The sequence below is a fragment of the Coregonus clupeaformis genome, chromosome 18, assembly GCF_020615455.1.
Source record: "Coregonus clupeaformis isolate EN_2021a chromosome 18, ASM2061545v1, whole genome shotgun sequence".
Lineage (NCBI taxonomy): Eukaryota > Metazoa > Chordata > Actinopteri > Salmoniformes > Salmonidae > Coregonus > Coregonus clupeaformis.
Genome location: NC_059209.1, coordinates 51,995,145 through 52,013,801, shown reverse-complemented (window position 1 = coordinate 52,013,801; position 18,657 = coordinate 51,995,145). Strand labels below are relative to the sequence as shown.

The window sequence follows — 18,657 nt, the reverse complement described above, 5'->3', positions numbered from 1 at the left end:
AGAGGCCTGTAATTTTGATCATTGGTACACGTCAACTATGACAGACAAAATGAGAAAAAAAAATCCAGAAAATCACATTGTAGGATTTGTAATGAATTTATTTGCAAGTTATGGTGGAAAATAAGTATTTGGTCAATAACAAAAGTTTCTCAATACTTTGTTATATACCCTTTGTTGGTAATGACACAGGTCAAACGTTTTCTGTAAGTCTTCACAAGGTCTTCACACACTGTTGCTGGTATTTTGGCCCATTCCTCCATGCAGATCTCCTCTAGAGCAGTGATGTTTTGGGGCTGTCGCTGGGCAACACAGACTTTCAACTCCCTCCAAAGATTTTCTATGGGGTTGAGATCTGGAGACTGGCTAGGCCACTCCAGGTCCTTGAAATGCTTCTTACGAAGCCACTCCTTCGTTGCCCGGGTGGTGTGTTTGGGATCATTGTCATGCTGAAAGACCCAGCCACGTTTCATCTTCAATGCCCTTGCTGATGGAAGGAGATTTTCACTCAAAATCTCACGATACATGGCCCCATTCATTCTTTCCTTTACACGGATCAGTCGTCCTGGTCCCTTTGCAGAAAAAACAGCCCCAAAGCATGATGTTTCCACCCCCATGCTTCACAGTAGGTATGGTGTTCTTTGGATGCAACTCAGCATTCTTTGTCCTCCAAACACGACGAGTTGAGTTTTTACCAAAAAGTTATATTTTGGTTTCATCTGACCATATGACATTCTCCCAATCCTCTTCCGGATCATCCAAATGCACTCTAGCAAACTTCAGACGAGCCTGGACATGTACTGGCTTAAGCAGGGGGACACTGCAGGATTTGAGTCCCTGGCGGCGTAGTGTGTTACTGATGGTAGGCTTTGTTACTTTGGTCCCAGCTCTCTGCAGGTCATTCACTAGGTCCCCCCGTGTGGTTCTGGGATTTTTGCTCACCGTTCTTGTGATCATTTTGACACCACGGGGTGAGATCTTGCGTGGAGCCCCAGATCGAGGGAGATTATCAGTGGTCTTGTATGTCTTCCATTTCCTAATAATTGCTCCCACAGTTGATTTCTTCAAACCAAGCTGCTTACCTATTGCAGATTCAGTCTTCCCAGCCTGGTGCAGGTCTACAATTTTGTTTCTGGTGTCCTTTGACAGCTCTTTGGTCTTGGCCATAGTGGAGTTTGGAGTGTGACTGTTTGAGGTTGTGGACAGGTGTCGTTTATACTGATAACAAGTTCAAACAGGTGCCATTAATACAGGTAACGAGTGGAGGACAGAGTAGCCTCTTAAAGAAGAAGTTACAGGTCTGTGAGAGCCAGAAATCTTGCTTGTTTGTAGGTGACCTAATACTTATTTTCCACCATAATTTGCAAATAAATTCATTAAAAATCCTACAATGTGATTTTCTGGATTTTTTTTTCTCAATTTGTCTGTCATAGTTGACGTGTACCTATGATGAAAATTACAGGCCTCTCTCATCTTTTTAAGTGGGAGAACTTGCACAATTGGTGGCTGACTAAATACTTTTTTACCCCACTGTATTAAAGTGTGTGCCCTCAGGCCCCTACTCTACTACCACATATCTACAACACAAAATCCATTTGTACGTGTGTGTATAGTGCGTATGTTATCGTGTGTTTGTATGTATGTGTCAGTGCCTATGTTTGTGTTGCTTCACAGTCCCCGCTGTTCCATAACGTGTATTTTTATTTGTTTTTTAAATCAGATTTTACTGCTTGCATGAGTTACTTAATGTGGAATAGATTTTCATGTAGTCATGGCTCTATGTAGTACTGTGCGCCTCCCATAGTCTGTTTTGGACTTGGGGACTGCGAAGAGACCTCTGGTGGCATGTCTTGTGGGGTATGCATGGGTGTCCGAGCTGTGTGACAGTAGTTCAAACAGACAGCTTGTGCATTCAACATGTCAATACCTCTCACAAATACAAGTAGTGAAGAAGTCAATCTCTCCTCCACCTTGAGCCAGGAGAGATTGACATACATATTATTAATGTTAGCTCTCTGTGTACATCCAAGGGCCAGCCGTGCTGCCCTGTTCTGAGCCAATTGCAATTTTCCTAAGTCCCTCTTTGTGGCACCTGACCAAACGACTGAACAGTAGTCCAGGTGCGACAAAACTAGGGCCTGTAGGACCTGCCTTGTTGATAGTGCTGTTAAGAATGCAGAGTAGCGCTTTATTATGGACAGACTTCTCCCCATTTTAGCTACTGTTGTATCAATGTTTTGACCATGACAGTTTACAATCCAGGGTTACTCCAAGCAGTTTAGTCTCCTGAACTTGCTCAATTTCCACATTATTCATTACAAGATTTAGTTGAGGTTTAGGGTTTAGAGAATGATTTGTCCCAAATACAATGCTTTTAGTTTTTGAAATATTTAGGACTAACTTATTCCTTGCCACCCATTCTGAAACTAACTGCAGCTCTTTGTTAAGTGTTGCAGTCATTTCAGTCACTGTGGTAGCTGATGTGTACAGTCGTGGTCAAAAGTTTTGAGAATGACACAAATATTCATTTTCACAAAGTCTGCTGCCTCAGTTTTGATGATGGCAATTTGCATATACTCCAGAATTTCATGAAGAGTGATCAGATGAATTGCAATTAATTGCAAAGTCCCTCTTTACCATGAAAATGAACTTAATCCCCAAAAAACATTTCCACCGCATTTCAGCCCTGCCACAAAAGGACCAGCTGCCATCATGTCATTGATTCTCTCGTTAACAAAGGTGCAAGTGTTGACGATAACAAGGCTGGAGATCACTCTGTCATGCTGATTGAGTTAGAATAACAGACTGGAAGCTTTAAAAGGAGGGTGGTGGTTGAAATAATTGTTCTTCCTCTGTTAACCATGGTTACCTGCAAGGAAACACGTACCGTCATCATTTACTTTGCACAAAAAGGGCTTCACAGGCAAGGATATTGCTGCTAGTAAGATTGCACCTAAATCAACCATTTATCGGATCATCAAGAACTTCAAGGAGAGAGGTTCAATTGTTGTGAAGAAGGCGTCAGGGCGCCCAAGAAAGTCCAGCAAGCACCAGGACCGTCTCCTAAAGTTGATTCAGCTGCTGGATCGGAGCACCACCATTGCAGAGGTTGCACAGGAATGGCAGCAGGCAGGTGTGAGTGCATCTGCACGCACAGTGAGGCGAATACTTTTGGAGGATGGCCTGGTGTCAAGAAGTCATTGTGATCTTGCTGACAGTGATTCATCTTTGATCTAACTTTATTAAACAAGCACCATTCGCCACAGTAGCCAGCCTGTTCTCTACAAGTAGAGCAGGGACTGTGTGTAAAGTAGAGAATCCCGCACATGCGGCAGGTAGCCTAGCGGTTAAGAGCATTGGGCCAGTAACCGAAAGGTCTCTGGTTCGAATCCCCAAGCCAACTAGGTGAAACAACTGCCAATGTGCCCATGAGCAAAGCACTTAACACTAATTGCTCCTGTAAGTCACTCTGGATAAGAGCGTCTGCTAAATGACTAACAAATAAAAACAGGCGCAGATCTTTGGCAGCTTTAGCCAGCAGAAAGAGGGGTCCAGAAAAACCGGATCCGCAGCCGTACCGGTGGCCATTGCATATACTCACTTCTTAATCCCTACGGATGCGTATCAGTGTAGTAGAGGTATACGAATTGTCAATTGTGTAGTACAATAAAGAAATCATGCACAAAGTAGCCTACACAATCGCAAAGCACGTGAAATATATTCACATGCGCGCCGCACACAGCCTAGTTTCAACTGAATAACATCTGCAGGCAGCAAGAGTGTGCAGGTCTCGACTAGTTTTGGCATGGAGCAGCACACAGAAGAATGACATCGGTAGCCGGTAGGAACGACGTTTCAACTTTATATCTACCAGCTATGCCAACAATGGGTATGCAAAGCGGGTGTTGAAAAAGTTTTGTCCAAAGTGTTGGTTAGTAGGCTATTTGTGATGAGCAATTGTGCTGTTTGTATCAGGGGCGTAGACATGGATGGGCCTGGGTGGGGAGACAAGGCCCCGACAGGCCCACCCAATCAGATTGATGTGGTTTAAGCATTGTTGTGGACTTAGACCATCAATTATTTATTTATTTTAACAAAAGTGCTTTTGAGAGTGAAAATCTGAAAAATCTATAGGAAAACTCATAGAAAATAGGATTTTTTACACAGGGTGCCTTTCCTTCGCAGGGCGGGCTGTTTGAGAACTTCTGGGCAAAATTAGAGTATACCCACTTCTCCAGGCACCACTACACCACTGCATAGGGCCGATGGAAAGACAGCAGTCACACACAGCATGATGTTAAAGGATAAGCAGTCCATAAACTCTGACATAATAAGCCAGTAGGTCCCAATCATAAGAATACAAAAACACAACCATTAAGCATTTCCCAATCAAAATGTACAACTATTACTTCCCATTGCAAAAAATATTTAATGTTTAGCACACAAAGTAACCAGTAACCTAAAGTTTAAAGTGGAACTGACAGCGTTTTAACTACTTTGTAGATATGAAACAGACAATCCTAATATCAGTCAAAAATATCAAATTCCTAGTTTATGCTACTAAACCAACTTTATAAGAGGTTTAAAAATAGGTTTGACTCAACATTCCCATTCCATGGCATACACTAAGGCATTGTTGGCATAATATTGAGCAACAACATCCTATTTGATAACACCTGCTGCAGCCACTGCAAACTAGCCAACAACAAAAGCTAGCTAGCTAGACCGTGGAAAACTACTGCTCGCTATTGCTCAGTGACCTGTTGGCCACAGATAGAACAATGAGACAGATATTTCACTGGATGTATAAATGTGAAGCATCCTGTTGCCATTTCCACTCACTACCAAATACGGTAGTGAGAGGAAGCCCACTGGCGGGCAGTGGGAAAAGATGGATTTTGGTCGACATTGCACATTTTCTCATCCATTAAACATTTGATCTCAATACAGTTCTGTTCCCAAAACTAGAATATGTTATGAACAGAGTGGACTAAGTTTTGTAGACTTTACCCTCGTTTTAAAAAATCGAGCTGTTTAGGAGTGCAAAGGTGAATGTAGTTATTGCACACGCGCACCTCACAGAGTAACGGAAATATGCAGATGTGTACTAGAACGCGCCAATAGGATATCGCTAGCACGTGCTTGTTCTGCCCACTATGACTCATTTGTTCCCATTGGAAACTACAAGCTGGGGTCTATCTTGGTTTAGTTATACAAATATGTTTGTTGGCCTTCAAGAAAGCAGAAGTTTCCATACGTTTTAGTAAAAACGGTCCCACCCGTTAAGTCAGAATATTATTGGGTGATTCCACGGTCACTCCAAAATGTTGCCCTAATACAGTTGAATGGCAGATTCCTTTATCTAGCTTCTGATGACCTAGCCAATGGCTGACTTAGCTAGCTAAATGTATCTTCCCAGAGACCAGCAAAGAAAAACCCTGATTGGATCTTTTTTTCCTCTTCATTTTTGGTTGGAAAGGGTAAACACTGCAGAGAAGAAAAAAAGATCCAATCAGGGTTTTTCTTTGCTTAAATTATATTAAATCAGATCATTGAAAATAATATAATTATCATTATTTTATAAATCCTTAGCCCTTCTCTGAAGGCGTAGAAGGCCCATTGTTCCCCACTGTGTTTGGGTTAGTAATAATTTGTAGAGTGGCTCTATTTTCCCTCAGCATGCATGTTTTCACTATTCTGAATGACTAGAGAATCCATATGTTGTTCTGAAATATGAACACAGAAATACTGGACATTTTGAATTTTTATGGTGGTGATTTGATAAAATTACAATCATGGTCATGAATTGGACCCACATTTTTTCTGGTCTCGGGCCCCTTGTCCCCCTCCCAGTCTTACTCGATTTGCTCTGGTCTTGGATCGGTCTTGGACACAACACTGTTCACAGTTACAGTGGGGGGAAAAAGTATTTAGTCAGCCACCAATTGTGCAAGTTCTCCCACTTAAGAAGATGAGAGAGGCCTGTAATTTTCATCATAGGTACACGTCAACTATGACAGACAAAATGAGATTTTTTTTTTCCAGAAAATCACATTGTAGGATTTTTAATGAATTTATTTGCAAATTATGGTGGAAAATAAGTATTTGGTCAATAACAAAAGTTTCTCAATACTTTGTTATATACCCTTTGTTGGCAATGACACAGGTCAAACGTTTTCTGTAAGTCTTCACAAGGTCTTCACACACTGTTGCTGGTATTTTGGCCCATTCCTCCATGCAGATCTCCTCTAGAGCAGTGATGTTTTGGGGCTGTCGCTGGGCAACACGGACTTTCAACTCCCTCCAAAGATTTTCTATGGGGTTGAGATCTGGAGACTGGCTAGGCCACTCCAGCACCTTGAAATGCTTCTACGAAGCCACTCCTTCGTTGCCCGGGCGGTGTGTTTGGGATCATTGTCATGCTGAAAGACCCAGCCACGTTTCATCTTCAATGCCCTTGCTGATGGAAGGAGGTTTTCACTCAAAATCTCACGATACATGGCCCCATTCATTCTTTCCTTTACACGGATCAGTCGTCCTGGTCCCTTTGCAGAAAAACAGCCCCAAAGCATGATGTTTCCACCCTCATGCTTCACAGTAGGTATGGTGTTCTTTGGATGCAACTCAGCATTCTTTGTCCTCCAAACACGACGGAGTTGAGTTTTTACCAAAAAGTTATATTTTGGTTTCATCTGACCATATGACATTCTCCCAATCCTCTTCTGGATCATCCAAATGCACTCTAGCAAACTTCAGACGGGCCTGGACATGTACTGGCTTAAGCAGGGGGACACGTCTTGCACTGCAGGATTTGAGTCCCTGGCGGCGTAGTGTGTTACTGATGGTAGGCTTTGTTACTTTGGTCCCAGCTCTCTGCAGGTCATTCACTAGGTCCCCCCGTGTGGTTCTGGGATTTTTGCTCACCGTTCTTGTGATCATTTTGACCCCACGGGGTGAGATCTTGCATGGAGCCCCAGATCGAGGGAGATTATCAGTGGTCTTGTATGTCTTCCATTTCCTAATAATTGCTCCCACAGTTGATTTCTTCAAACCAAGCTGCTTACCTATTGCAGATTCAGTCTTCCCAGCCTGGTGCAGGTCTACAATTTTGTTTCTGGTGTCCTTTGACAGCTCTTTGGTCTTGGCCATAGTGGAGTTTGGAGTGTGACTGTTTGAGGTTGTGGACAGGTGTCTTTTATACTGATAACAAGTTCAAACAGGTGCCATTAATACAGGTAACGAGTGGAGGACAGAGGAGCCTCTTAAAGAAGAAGTTACAGGTCTGTGAGAGCCAGAAATCTTGCTTGTTTGTAGGTGACCAAATACTTATTTTCCACTATAATTTGCAAATAAATTCATTAAAAATCCTATAATGTAAATCTAAATTTGTCTGTCATAGTTGACGTGTACCTATGATGAAAATTACAGGCATCTCTCATCTTTTTAAGTGGGAGAACTTGCACAATTGGTGGCTGACTAAATACTTTTTTCCCCCACTGTATAACTCACAAAGTATGGAAAGACAGGATACTCTTGAAGCAGTATTTCATTTGAGATGCATACCTCTGCCAGGAAATACATAGATAAAGACTGTTTGACCAACCATAAAGAGGGTCAGGGCTTGGCTACATGGCACCTTCAAACAAGAAACTGAAGCTAAACCAAAGAAACATCTTCCAGAGTTGTGGATATATTTGTGTACTCCCTTGTATGCACTGTATTATCTATGAACATTGTTTATGTACGGTGTCATTATGTTGAAAAAGCAGAAAACCATAACTCCCAATGGTACATTTGCTTCTCAAGGACTTGAGGCCACTAATGGATGTAAAAGTCATGCATTGAGAAACTAAAACAAAGAAACATTCTACTAAGAGTACTCACTTTATAAAAAAAAATAAAAAAAATACTTTTTACAAAGCTGTTACAAGATACAAAGATTATTTTGAGAATGGGGGCAGGAGTAGTTACAAATAATTTCACTCATGTAAAATAAGAGGAACAAAATAGAGACCAGCACAAACACATTTGCAAGGCAACCATCCACAAGGAAGGGCTGTCTAGACAGGCTCTTACAGAAACATGCTTTTTTTTTTTTGTTAAAGAAAACACATTACTAAAGAGCTGTATGATGTTGCATCCCTCTAATATGCAGTCTCCTTCACAAATATCCCTAACTAGCTATATCCTAGGTCTGAGAATGAATCACTTAGAATGTGAGGCAAATGCAGATTTGCCCATCCGCTGTCTACACTATTTTAAAAAGTCCTCCTTTGGAGACAGTCTTCATAGTGGAATGCACATGACAGCCTAAAACGAAAAGCAACACAAAAAGTAATCAGCAGTCTTGGCTCCATCCTGTAGGTAGACTATCGGTAGTGACGGGGGGGTGGGCTGCGGGAGGGTGGGCTACGGTGTGCTGCAGGTGGGCGACGTGGAGGAGGGCTATGGCGAGACACCTTGCGAACAGGGGGTGACTGATAACGAGGGGGTGGAGAGCCGCGACCTTGATAAGCGGGTGAGTACCGTCCCCTGGATCTGGAACGGGACCGGGAGCGTCCTCTGCTGTCCCCAATCTCTCCATGGACCCGGATAGACGATGTCTCCCCCTGAAAAATGTCCGCCATGTCAGAGAACGTCCTGAAAATGCAACATTTCCTTAAGACTGTAGAGCTGAGGATCTGAGTGTTTAGTTACCTGGTGTGATCTGAACTCCGTCCTGTCTAGGCGCCGCATGGCATACTCCATGTCCTCTCTGCGCAGGAACTCCACCACCCCTTCCCCGTCCCGCTGAACATCTGTGAAACAAACGTCTCCCGCCTCCCTCATGTGATCTTTCAAGTCTTGCCAGCTTCCAGTCGGAGGCAGGCCTGTGGGAACAGAGACCAAACCATTAAGGACTTTGGCCTTTATAGGCCAGTGTTTCCCAACCCTGGTCCTCAAGTACCCCCAACCGCACAGTTTCGTTGTAGCCCTTGACAAACACACCTCATTGAGGGCTTGATGATTAGTTGACATGTTGAATCAGGTGTGCTTGTCCAGGGTTACAATAAAAATGTGTACTGTTGTGGGTACTTGAGGTCCAGGGTTGGGAAACCTTGTTATTACTCCCGAGTGGCGCAGTGGTCTAAGGCACTGCATCGCAGTGCTAGCTGTGCCACTAGAGATCCTGGTTCGAATCCAGGCTCTGTCGTAGCCGGCCGCGACCGGGAGACCCATGGGGTGGCGCGCACAATTGGCCCAGTGTCATCCAGGGTAGGGGAGGGAATGGCCGGCAGGGATGTAGCTCAGTTGGTAGAGCATGGCGTTTGCAACGCCAGGGTTGTGGGTTCGATAAAATAATATATGCACTAACTGTAAGTCGCTCTGGATAAGAGCGTCTGCTAAATGACTAAAATGTAAAATGTAAATGTTATAGGCAACCCCCAACAATACCAGGGTACATCTAACCTTGCATTGGCATACAGTGTCGTAAATCATGGAATTATTTAACACTGATAACTTGAGAAATAAAGCATATAAAAAGCTAATCAGAGGGAACCGAGTGCAAACTGACGTTGATCGAAGGAAGAGATAAGCTTTCATTAAACAAATAAGCACCGACGTTATCCACTTACCAGTCACAATAACTCTGAACTCTGACCTTCGAGTAGGAGGCCCAAACCTCCCTTTAGGACCACCGGGACCTCCTTCACCACCCCCTCGACCACCACCACCCATAGGACCGTTGAATTTAGAGGAGGCAGAGCGAGGGTGCTCAACGCGCAGCTTGCAGTCTCCAAATCCATAACCATTCCTCCCATAGACTGCATCCTCTGCATCACTAATACATAAGGACATGAGTGACCGTGTGAGAATGTGGCATGTCAAGATGGCAGTCATATGGGAGTCAGTCACAAATGACAAAACTATGAACACTATTGATCTAGTCTTATTGGTCAACAATGGAGAATGCCATTCATGGATGGTGGTTTATCTTACCGTGGATCTTCAAAGCGCACAAAGGCAAAGGGAATAGTGCCTCTGTTATTCTTTAACTCAACGTCTCGGATTTTGCCATATTTGAAGAATATATCCTCAATATCCCGCTCTTGCACATCAGCCGGAAGGTTCCCCACGTAGATCCTGCCATCTGCCATGATGTTACCAGAACTGATCCTGATTGGGGGGGAAAGAGAACGTTAGCAATACTGAACACTCCCTGAACTAAAATAATGTTTCCCCCCCCCCTCATTCCTGCCATTCATAATGTCCAAACAAAGGTTAACACTTCGTACAACCCCTACAAGTCAAATGTATCAAGACTGCATAGACAAACTCAAATACCGAGTTGGGTACTTATTAACCAAACCCCAACGCACGCCCAACGGTTCAACCACCAGGTGAGACGAAATCCCAGCAGGCTCAGTTAGATAGCTAGCTACCTACGCTAAAGTTAGCTTAGCTATTCATGGGATATTTCCTTTCAAAACGGGATAACATGGCTGGGGGCGGGACAGTAGTTAGCTAACTAGGTAGCTTGTTAATATATTTCAAACAGAAAAATACGTTGCATATCGACTCGTAGTAGCTACCTACCTTCCCTGGATTGCCAAACTGTGCTCACCTTTATTCCAGGTTTGCCCATTCATTCAGTACCTAGCCACCAAGTTGTCGACAACCATTAGTTAGCTAGCTAGTAGCTAACGTTAGCTTGCTAGCTAACAAGTTAGCCTTGCTGACTCGTGTGTCATATTTTGTGTTTGCAGAAGAGCTCATGATAGCTCGCCTACCTTCCTGTGTCGCTGACCAGACCTGCAACCCTTGTGGTTGCTGTGGTTATTTTCAAAAACTCGTATAATGCTATTTTTTGCTTATCTCCGGAGAACGGTAGCCTCAAACCTCTCTCGGTGGATCTCTATGCCGCTTTAAGCTAGCTAGGCTAGCCAGTTTCCTCCAATGACTTCCGGTTCCGTCAAAAGGTTCCTACCATATCCACCAGGTGGCGCCCCTGCACACAAAAACCTTTCATCCCCACATCCACAAATTGCATGTCATGTTTTGCATGTCGAACAGTACCAAACTAAAATGTGAGATATTTTGTTTTTTTCCTTTGTTTCTTGAGGGTCTGTCATGCCATAAAAGTGTCCGCCAGCCAATTTGTGTGTGTGTGTGTCCCAGGCCCCTTGAAAAGTCTCAGGCCATTTAGTGTGTTCATGCAGTGGGAGGAGGGGTTGGTTCGTTGGCAGAGAGCAATGGCTAGCTAGTATGGTAACTATTCTAGCTAACTAACTGGCTGAATAAGTTGACGAGGTACCCACCCAAACTGTCAAAACTAACCCAAAACTTTACACAACGTTAGACACGGACACGAATGATCTGCTTGGCGTGTTAACACACTGGTGGTTTGTTGTAATCGAGTATTGGTGCTAACCTTGTTATTGGAGGCTGGCATGCTAGTTGGCTATGGCGTCATAGGATTCGGTGCCCTGGACGATTTTCACGGAAGAATACTGTACCAAGTTAGCTAGCTAATAAACTAAGTTAGAGTCTATTCCTAGAAAACATTGAACCGCTGTAGTTTACAACAATTATAATTTCTAAAGTGGAAGTTGGGAGAGTTATATTTGAGTGTTTCAGTGAAATGTAAGTGAGGGAGGCCCCGCTCTCTCACTTTCCCAGATGTTTAGTTCATTTCATTCCGATCTCCTTTGCATTATTGTAGCCTTTTTCTGTAGCCTGTCAACTATGTGTCTGTCTATCCCTGTTCTCTCCTCTCAGCACAGGCCATACAAACGCTTCACACCACGTGGCTGTTGCCACTCTAATCTGGTGGTCCCTGCGCGCACGACCCACGTGGAGTTCCAGGTCTCTGGGAGCCTCTGGAACTGCCATTCTGTGGCCAACAAGGCAGAGTTCATCTTAGTCTATGCTACCCTCCAGTCCCTCGACTTCTTGGCGCTGACGGAAATATGGATTACTACAGAAAACACTGCTACTCCCACTGCTCTTTCCTCATCTGACCATGTGTTCTCGCATACCCCGAGAGCATCTGGTCAGCGCGGCGGTGGCACAGGAATCCTCATCTCTCCCAAGTGGACATTCTCTCTTTTTCCCCTGACCCATCTGTCTATCTCCTCATTTGAATTCCATGCTGTCACAGTCACTAGCCCATTCCAGCTTAACATTCTTGTCATTTATCGCCCTCCAGGTTCCCTTGGAGAGTTAATCAATGAGCTTGACGCCTTGATAAGTTCCTTTCCTGAGGATGGCTCACCCCTCACAGTTCTGGGTGACTTTAACCTCCCTACGTCTGCCTTTGACTCATTTCTCTCTGCCGCCTCCTTTCCACTCCTTTCCTCTTTTGACCTCACCCTCTCACCATCCGCCCCTACTCACAAGGCAGGCAATACGCTTGACCTCATCTTTACTAGATGCTGTTCTTCTACTAATCTCACTGCAACTCCCCTCCAAGTCTCCGACCACTACTTTGTATCCTTTTCTCTCTCGCTCTCCTCCAACACTACTCACTCCGCCCCTACTCAGATGGTAATGTGCCGTCGCAACCTTCGCTCTCTCTCTCTCGCTACTCTCTCTTCCATCCTATCATCTCTTCCCTCTGCTAAATCCTTCTCCCTCCGATCTCCTGATTCTGCCTCCTCAACCCTCCTCTCCTCCCTTTCTGCATCTTTTGACTCTCTATGTCCCCTATCCTCCCTGCCGGCTCGGTCCTCCCCTCCTGCTCCATGGCTTGACGACTCATTGCGAGCTCATAGAAGAGGGCTCCGGGCAGCCGAGCGGAAATGGAGGAAAACTAGACTCCCTGCGGACCTGTCATCTTTTCACTCCCTCCTCTCTACATTCTCTTCCTCTGTTTCCGCTGCCAAAGCCACTTTCTACCACTCTAAATTTCAAGCCTCTGCCTCTAACCCTAGGAAGCTCTTTGCCACATTCTCCTCCCTGCTGAATTCTACTCCTCCTCCCTCCTCCCTCTCTGTGGATGACTTCGTCAACCATTTTGAAAAGAAGGTTGATGACATCCAATCCTCATTTATTAAGTCAACTGACACCGCTGGTCCTGCTCACACTGCCCTACCCTATGCTTTGACTTCTTTCTCCCCTCTCTCTCCAGATGAAATCTTGTGACTTGTGACGGCCGGCCGCCTAACAACCTGCCCACTTGACCCTATCCCCTCCTCTCTTCTCCAGACCATTTCCGGAGACCTTCTCCCTTACCTCACCTCGCTCATCAACTCATCCTTGACCGCTGGCCATGTCCCTTCCGTCTTCAAGAGAGCGAGAGTTGCACCCCTCCTCAAAAAACCTACACTCGATCCCTCCGATGTCAACAACTACAGACCAGTATCCCTTCTTTCTTTTCTCTCCAAAACTCTTGAGCTAGCCAACTCTCCTGCTATCTCTCTCATAATGACCTTCTTGATCCAAACCAGTCAGGTTTCAAGACTGGTCATTCAACTGAGACTGCTCTTCTCTGTGTCACGGAGGCTCTCCGCACTGCTAAAGCTAACTCTCTCTCTGCTCTTATCCTTCTAGACCTATCCGCTGCCTTTGATACTGTGAACCATCAGATCCTTCTCTCCACCCTCTCCGAGTTGGGCATCTCCGGCGCTGCTCACTCTTGGATTGCGTCCTACCTGACAGGTCGCTCCTACCAGGTGGCGTGGCGAGAATCTGTCTCCGCACCACGTGCTCTCACCACTGGTGTCCCCCAGGGCTCAATTCTAGGCCCTCTCCTATTCCCTCTATACACCAAGTCACTTGGCTCTGTCATATCCTCACATGGTCTCTCCTATCATTGCTACGCAGACGACACACAATTCATTTTCTCCTTTCCCCCTTCTGATAACCAGGTGGCGAATCGCATCTCTGCATGTCTGGCAGACATATCAGTGTGGATGTCGGATCACCACCTCAAGCTGAATCTCGGCAAGACGGAGCTGCTCTTCCTCCCGGGGAAGGACTGCCCGCTCCATGATCTCACCATCACGGTTGACAACTCCATTGTGTCCTCCTCCCAGAGTGCAAAGAATCTTGGCGTGACCCTGGACAACACCCTGTCATTCTCCGCTAACATCAAAGCGGTGACTCGATCCTACAGGTTCATGCTCTACAACATTGGCAGAGTACGACCCTACCTTACACAGAAAGCAGCACAGGTCCTAATCCAGGCACTTCTCATCTCCTGTCTGGATTACTGCAACTCGCTGTTGGCTGTGCCATTAAACCCGTACAACTTATCCAGAACGCTGCAGCCCGTCTGGTGTTCAACCTTCCCAAGTTCTCTCATGTCACCCCGCTCCTCCGCACACTCCACTGGCTTCCAGTTGAGGCTCGCATCTACTACAAGACCATGGTGCTTGCCTACGGAGCTGTGAGGGGAACGGCACCTCCTTACCTTCAGGCTCTGATCAGACGCTATACCCAAACGAGGGCACTACGTTCATCCACCTCTGGCCTGCTAGCTCCCCTACCTCTACGGAAGCACAGTTCCCGCTCAGCCCAGTCAAAGCTATTTGCTGCTCTGGCACCCCAATTGTGGAACAAGCTCCCCCACGACAGCAGAGTCACCTGACCACCTTGAAACCCTACCTCTTTAAGGAATACCTGGAATAGTATAAAATAATCCTTCTACCCCCCCCAAAAAAAAAGTGGTTGTCCCACTGGCTATAATAAGTTGAATGCACCAATTTGTAAGTTGCTCTGGATAAGAGCGTCTGCTAAATGATGTAAATGTAAATATAGGCTCCCTAGTTGACTGTTGTAGCATAAGTATGCAATACGTATATTTTTGGTATACCTTCACAAAAGGCCTTTTTTGTTAAATTTGAGCACCTTATACCTTGACTGTACCTGAACTCATATATATGGCTGAAAATATAAACACCCAAGCGCTCTCTGTTCATTACAGAAATTAGAATGACAAAGAATTCTGCCTCAAGGCACATCTGTAATGTAAAATGTCTTTGTATTTTACTAACAGGACATCAGAAGGGAAAGGTGTCCTCACAGACTTAGTGAGAGAATATGCTAAGCTTCATGGGTTGGCACAGGTAACAACTAGCACTAAACACATACTTTGCATTCGGAAAGTATTCAGACCCCTTGACTTTTTCCACATTTTGTTACATTACAACCTTATTCTAACATTTACTAAATATGTTTTTCCCCTCATCAATCTACACACAATACCCCATAATGACAAAGCGAAGACAGGTTATTATAATTTTTTGCACATTTCTACAAAATCAAAAACAGAAATACCTTATTTACATAAGCATTCAGATCCTTTGCTATGAAACTCGAAATTGAGCTCTGGTGCATCCTGTTTCCATTGATCATCCTTGAGATGTTTCTACAACTTGATTGGAGTCCACCTGTGGTAAATTCAATTAATTGGACATGATTTGGAAAGGCACACGCCTGTCTATATAAGGTCCCACAGTTGACAGTGCATGTCAGAGCAAAAACCAAGCCATGATGTCGAAGGAACTGTCCGTAGAGCTCCAAGACAGGATTGTGTCAAGGCACAGATCTGGGGAAGGGTACCAAAAAATGTCTGCAGCATTGAAGGTCCCAAGAACACAGTGGCCTCCATCATTATTAAATGGAAGAAGTTTGGAGCCACCAAGACTCTTCCTAGAGTTGGCCGCCTGGCCAAACTGAGCAATCGGGGGAGAAAGGCCTTCGTCAGGGAGGTGACCAAGAACCCAATGATCACTCTGACAGAGCTCCAGAGTTCATGTGTGGAGATGGGAGAACCTTCCAGAAGGACAACCATCTCTGCAGCACTCCACCAATCAGGCATTTATGGTAGAGTGGAAACAAGATTCTCTGGTCTGATGAAACCAAGATTCAACTCTTCGGCCTGAATGCCAAGCGTCACGTCTGGAGGAAACCTGTCCATCCCTACGATGAAGCATGGTGGTGGCAGCATCATGCTGTGGGGATGTTTTTCAGAAGCAGGGACTGGGAGACTAGTCAGGATCGAGGGAAAGATGAACGGAGCAAAGTACAGAGAGATCCTTGATGAAAACCTGCTCCAGAGCGCTCAGGACCTCAGACTGGGGCGAAGGTTCATCTTCCAACAGGACAACGACCTTAAGCACACAGCCAAGACAACACAGGAGTGGCTTTGGGACAAGTCTCTGAATGTCCTTGAGTGGCCCAGCCAGAGCCAGACTTGAACCAGATGGAACATCTCTGGAGAGACCTGCAAATAGCTGTGCAGCGATGCTCCCCATTCAACCTGACAGAGCTTGAGGATCTGCAGAGAAGAATGGGAGAAACTCCCCACATACAGATGTGCCAAGCTTGTAGCGTGATACCCAAGAAGACTCAAGGCTGAAATCACTGTCAAAGGTGCTTCAACAAAGTACTGAGTAAAGGGTCTGACTACTTAGGTAAATGTGATATCTGTTTTTTATTTTTAATAAATTTGCAAACATTTCTAAAAACCAGTTTTTGCTATGTCATGGGGTATTGTGTACATTGATGAGGAAATAAAACAATGTAATCAATTTTAGAATAAGGCTGTAACGTAACAAAATGTGGAAAAAGTCAAGGGGTCTGAATACTTTCCGAATGCACTGCACTTCTCAGAAGTGTCTGAACAGCTTTCAATACCACTTACCTCAGCTGACATGGCAAACATCAGTTCTGACTCATTAGAATTACATTAGTAAAATGCACAGAGGTCATTGACCCCTGGAGTTGTCCACAGATGCAGAAATAAAATAGGCTATACTGGAGAACATAGAAGTAACTACTTCCACTGGTTACAGTTTGTACTAGAGAACATAAGGGTGAATAACTTTGTGTAGTCTGAGATGTGATGTCTGAAAGCCATATGGTTCAACTTCTGACATGTTATCGTTTTGGGAAAGGTGAGGCAGGGTGTGTCTATTTGTATTGCTGTTAAAATTCCCTCTGCACTCACCTATGTCTGACATATCACAAGATACCTGCAATTGTTAGTCATTATCAGTATCATCTGGGCCTGGGTTTTCCCAAGACTGGGTTTCATCTACAATGACATTAGGTTTCTCTTTCTGGTGTCTGACATACAGTATCTGTGTGAATGATAGGGGCAAGTCATTGGGCTACTTTATTTCATTGGGTTTAGGCACGTCCTCCGTTCTAAATCGTAACTCAACAATAACAAAATAACTATTTATTGCACTCAACTTTCTACAAATAGCAGCATACTACGTCATTATTATCCGAGAATAGAAACCGAAAGGGGCGGGAGACAGAGCGGGAAAACGAATCTTAATTTGAGGGGCGGGGCAGATCAGCCGTTATATACCAGGCTCAGCTGTACACTGTGACAGCTGTCTCAATCTTAAATCGGTAAAAGTTGTTTTTGTCAACGTACCGATTTCTCAAAACTATTTGTTGAAACAGTTTGCAACACTTCACAATAAGGACATCTCAACAATATCTACTGAAAAGGTAAGTCATTTTTTCATCATTAGGCTATAATACTTTATATAACTCTGCTGTTAAAGCTAAACAGCTATCAAGTAATTCTCTTACACATTATTTTAGTTATTACAAAGGGCTGTAGGTTAATATAAAAGGTTATAATGAATTGTATAAATTGTCATGAGCATGTATTATTATTATATTATATCATGTATGATAATACCCACTTATGTCTGTCAATCATCTCAAAATGATTATCACTAAATACCAGCCATTTGAGTGAGCAGAAATGTTGATAGAGAGGGGACATTACATATTGAAAGCCTTATAAGACAAAGTATCATACGTGCTTTTAACAAGTTATAAAGTATTATACCTGCAGGCTTTTAGTAAAGTGTTACTAGACGAATTCATTCAAATCATTCAATTGAGCTATGCGATTGGAAGGCCAGATAAATAATATATTAAATCCTCTTTCAGATATCTATCATGGAACTCACTATAACACTTTTGAATGGCGACTCATATCCCCTGACGGTTGAGCCACACACCACTCTGGGGTCTCTCAAGAGTCGGATCAACCAACTCTTAAGAGTGCCCACAGAAAGGCAGAGGCTGTCAGGTGTCAATGGGAACAACATCAGTCTCAGCGATGATTCAAAAACTTTGAGCGACTATGGCCTGCATTCAGGATCCAAAGTGATGGTGCTGATTACAGAACCCACTCATATCCAGGTGTTCCTGAAAAACGAAAAGGGCCAGACACACACATATGAGGTGGTGCCGGGTGAGACCGTAATCCAGTTCAAAGACAAGGTCCAAAACAAGGAGGGAGTCCAAGCCAACCAACAGAGGCTGATTCACGAGGGCAGGCAGCTCGATGATGGCAAGAAACTGGAAGACTATGGCGTCAGAAATCTAAGCACCATCCACCTGACGCTCCGTCTAAGGGGAGGCTGAAGACACCCAGTATCGACCTGAAACGACCAGTCACCTGAAGCGCTTAACTTATTATGCATTCCATGTCTATAGAGAAAAAGCAATCTAGGCGAAAAATTATTAGTGTTATAACATTTGTATTCAATTGTAAACTTTTAAATTAACTATGGCTGATATTGGCTTATGTTAAAACAATGTAAATGAGATTGTAATAAAGTGATAACCAAGTATAAAACACAGTCTACCATCGTTTTCATGGCTCCAACTCAAAACAAAAGATAAAGCAACATAAGGTAA

At 44.2% G+C, this 18,657-nt stretch overlaps 2 protein-coding genes across 4 annotated transcripts; one reads left to right on the top strand and one right to left on the bottom strand.

The window, feature by feature from the left end:
- Positions 1 to 7,865: 7,865 nt before the first annotated feature.
- On the bottom strand, positions 7,866 to 10,935 carry LOC121573894 (serine/arginine-rich splicing factor 9). Of its 3 annotated transcripts, none has more exons than XM_041886289.2 (5): positions 10,770 to 10,935; positions 9,979 to 10,155; positions 9,615 to 9,820; positions 8,695 to 8,867; positions 7,866 to 8,606 (listed from the first exon to the last, which is right to left on the bottom strand). In XM_041886289.2, exons 2-5 carry the CDS (start codon positions 10,134 to 10,136, stop codon positions 8,367 to 8,369), a joined length of 777 nt encoding a protein of 258 aa, XP_041742223.1. In that variant the 5' UTR covers positions 10,137 to 10,155; positions 10,770 to 10,935; the 3' UTR covers positions 7,866 to 8,366. The 3 variants fall into 3 exon arrangements, with proteins under 3 accessions (XP_041742223.1, XP_041742215.1, XP_041742232.1); XM_041886281.2 differs by lacking the exon at positions 10,770 to 10,935 and adding an exon at positions 10,576 to 10,762; XM_041886298.2 differs by lacking the exon at positions 10,770 to 10,935 and adding an exon at positions 10,604 to 10,762.
- Positions 10,936 to 16,521: 5,586 nt separating this feature from the next.
- isg15 (ISG15 ubiquitin like modifier) lies at positions 16,522 to 18,599 on the top strand. Its single transcript, XM_041886382.2, has 2 exons — positions 16,522 to 17,448; positions 17,902 to 18,599. Exon 2 carries the CDS (start codon positions 17,911 to 17,913, stop codon positions 18,379 to 18,381), a length of 471 nt encoding a protein of 156 aa, XP_041742316.1. The 5' UTR covers positions 16,522 to 17,448; positions 17,902 to 17,910; the 3' UTR covers positions 18,382 to 18,599.
- Positions 18,600 to 18,657: the final 58 nt, after the last annotated feature.

What these genes read in the sequence shown, in the direction of transcription:
- isg15 (XM_041886382.2), top strand. Translation starts at nt 17,911, where the DNA reads ATGGAACTCACTATAACACTTTTGAATGGCGACTCATATCCCCTGACG.
- LOC121573894 (XM_041886281.2), bottom strand. Translation starts at nt 10,628, where the DNA reads ATGAATGGGCAAACCTGGAATAAAGGTGAGCACAGTTTGGCAATCCAG. An exon ending in GTTCAGAGTTATTGTGACTG is followed by an intron (nt 8,868 to 9,614) that starts GTAAGTGGATAA and finishes CTGTTCCCACAG; the next exon opens with GCCTGCCTCCGACTGGAAGC. An exon ending in CGGAGTTCAGATCACACCAG is followed by an intron (nt 8,607 to 8,694) that starts GTAACTAAACAC and finishes GACATTTTTCAG; the next exon opens with GGGGAGACATCGTCTATCCG.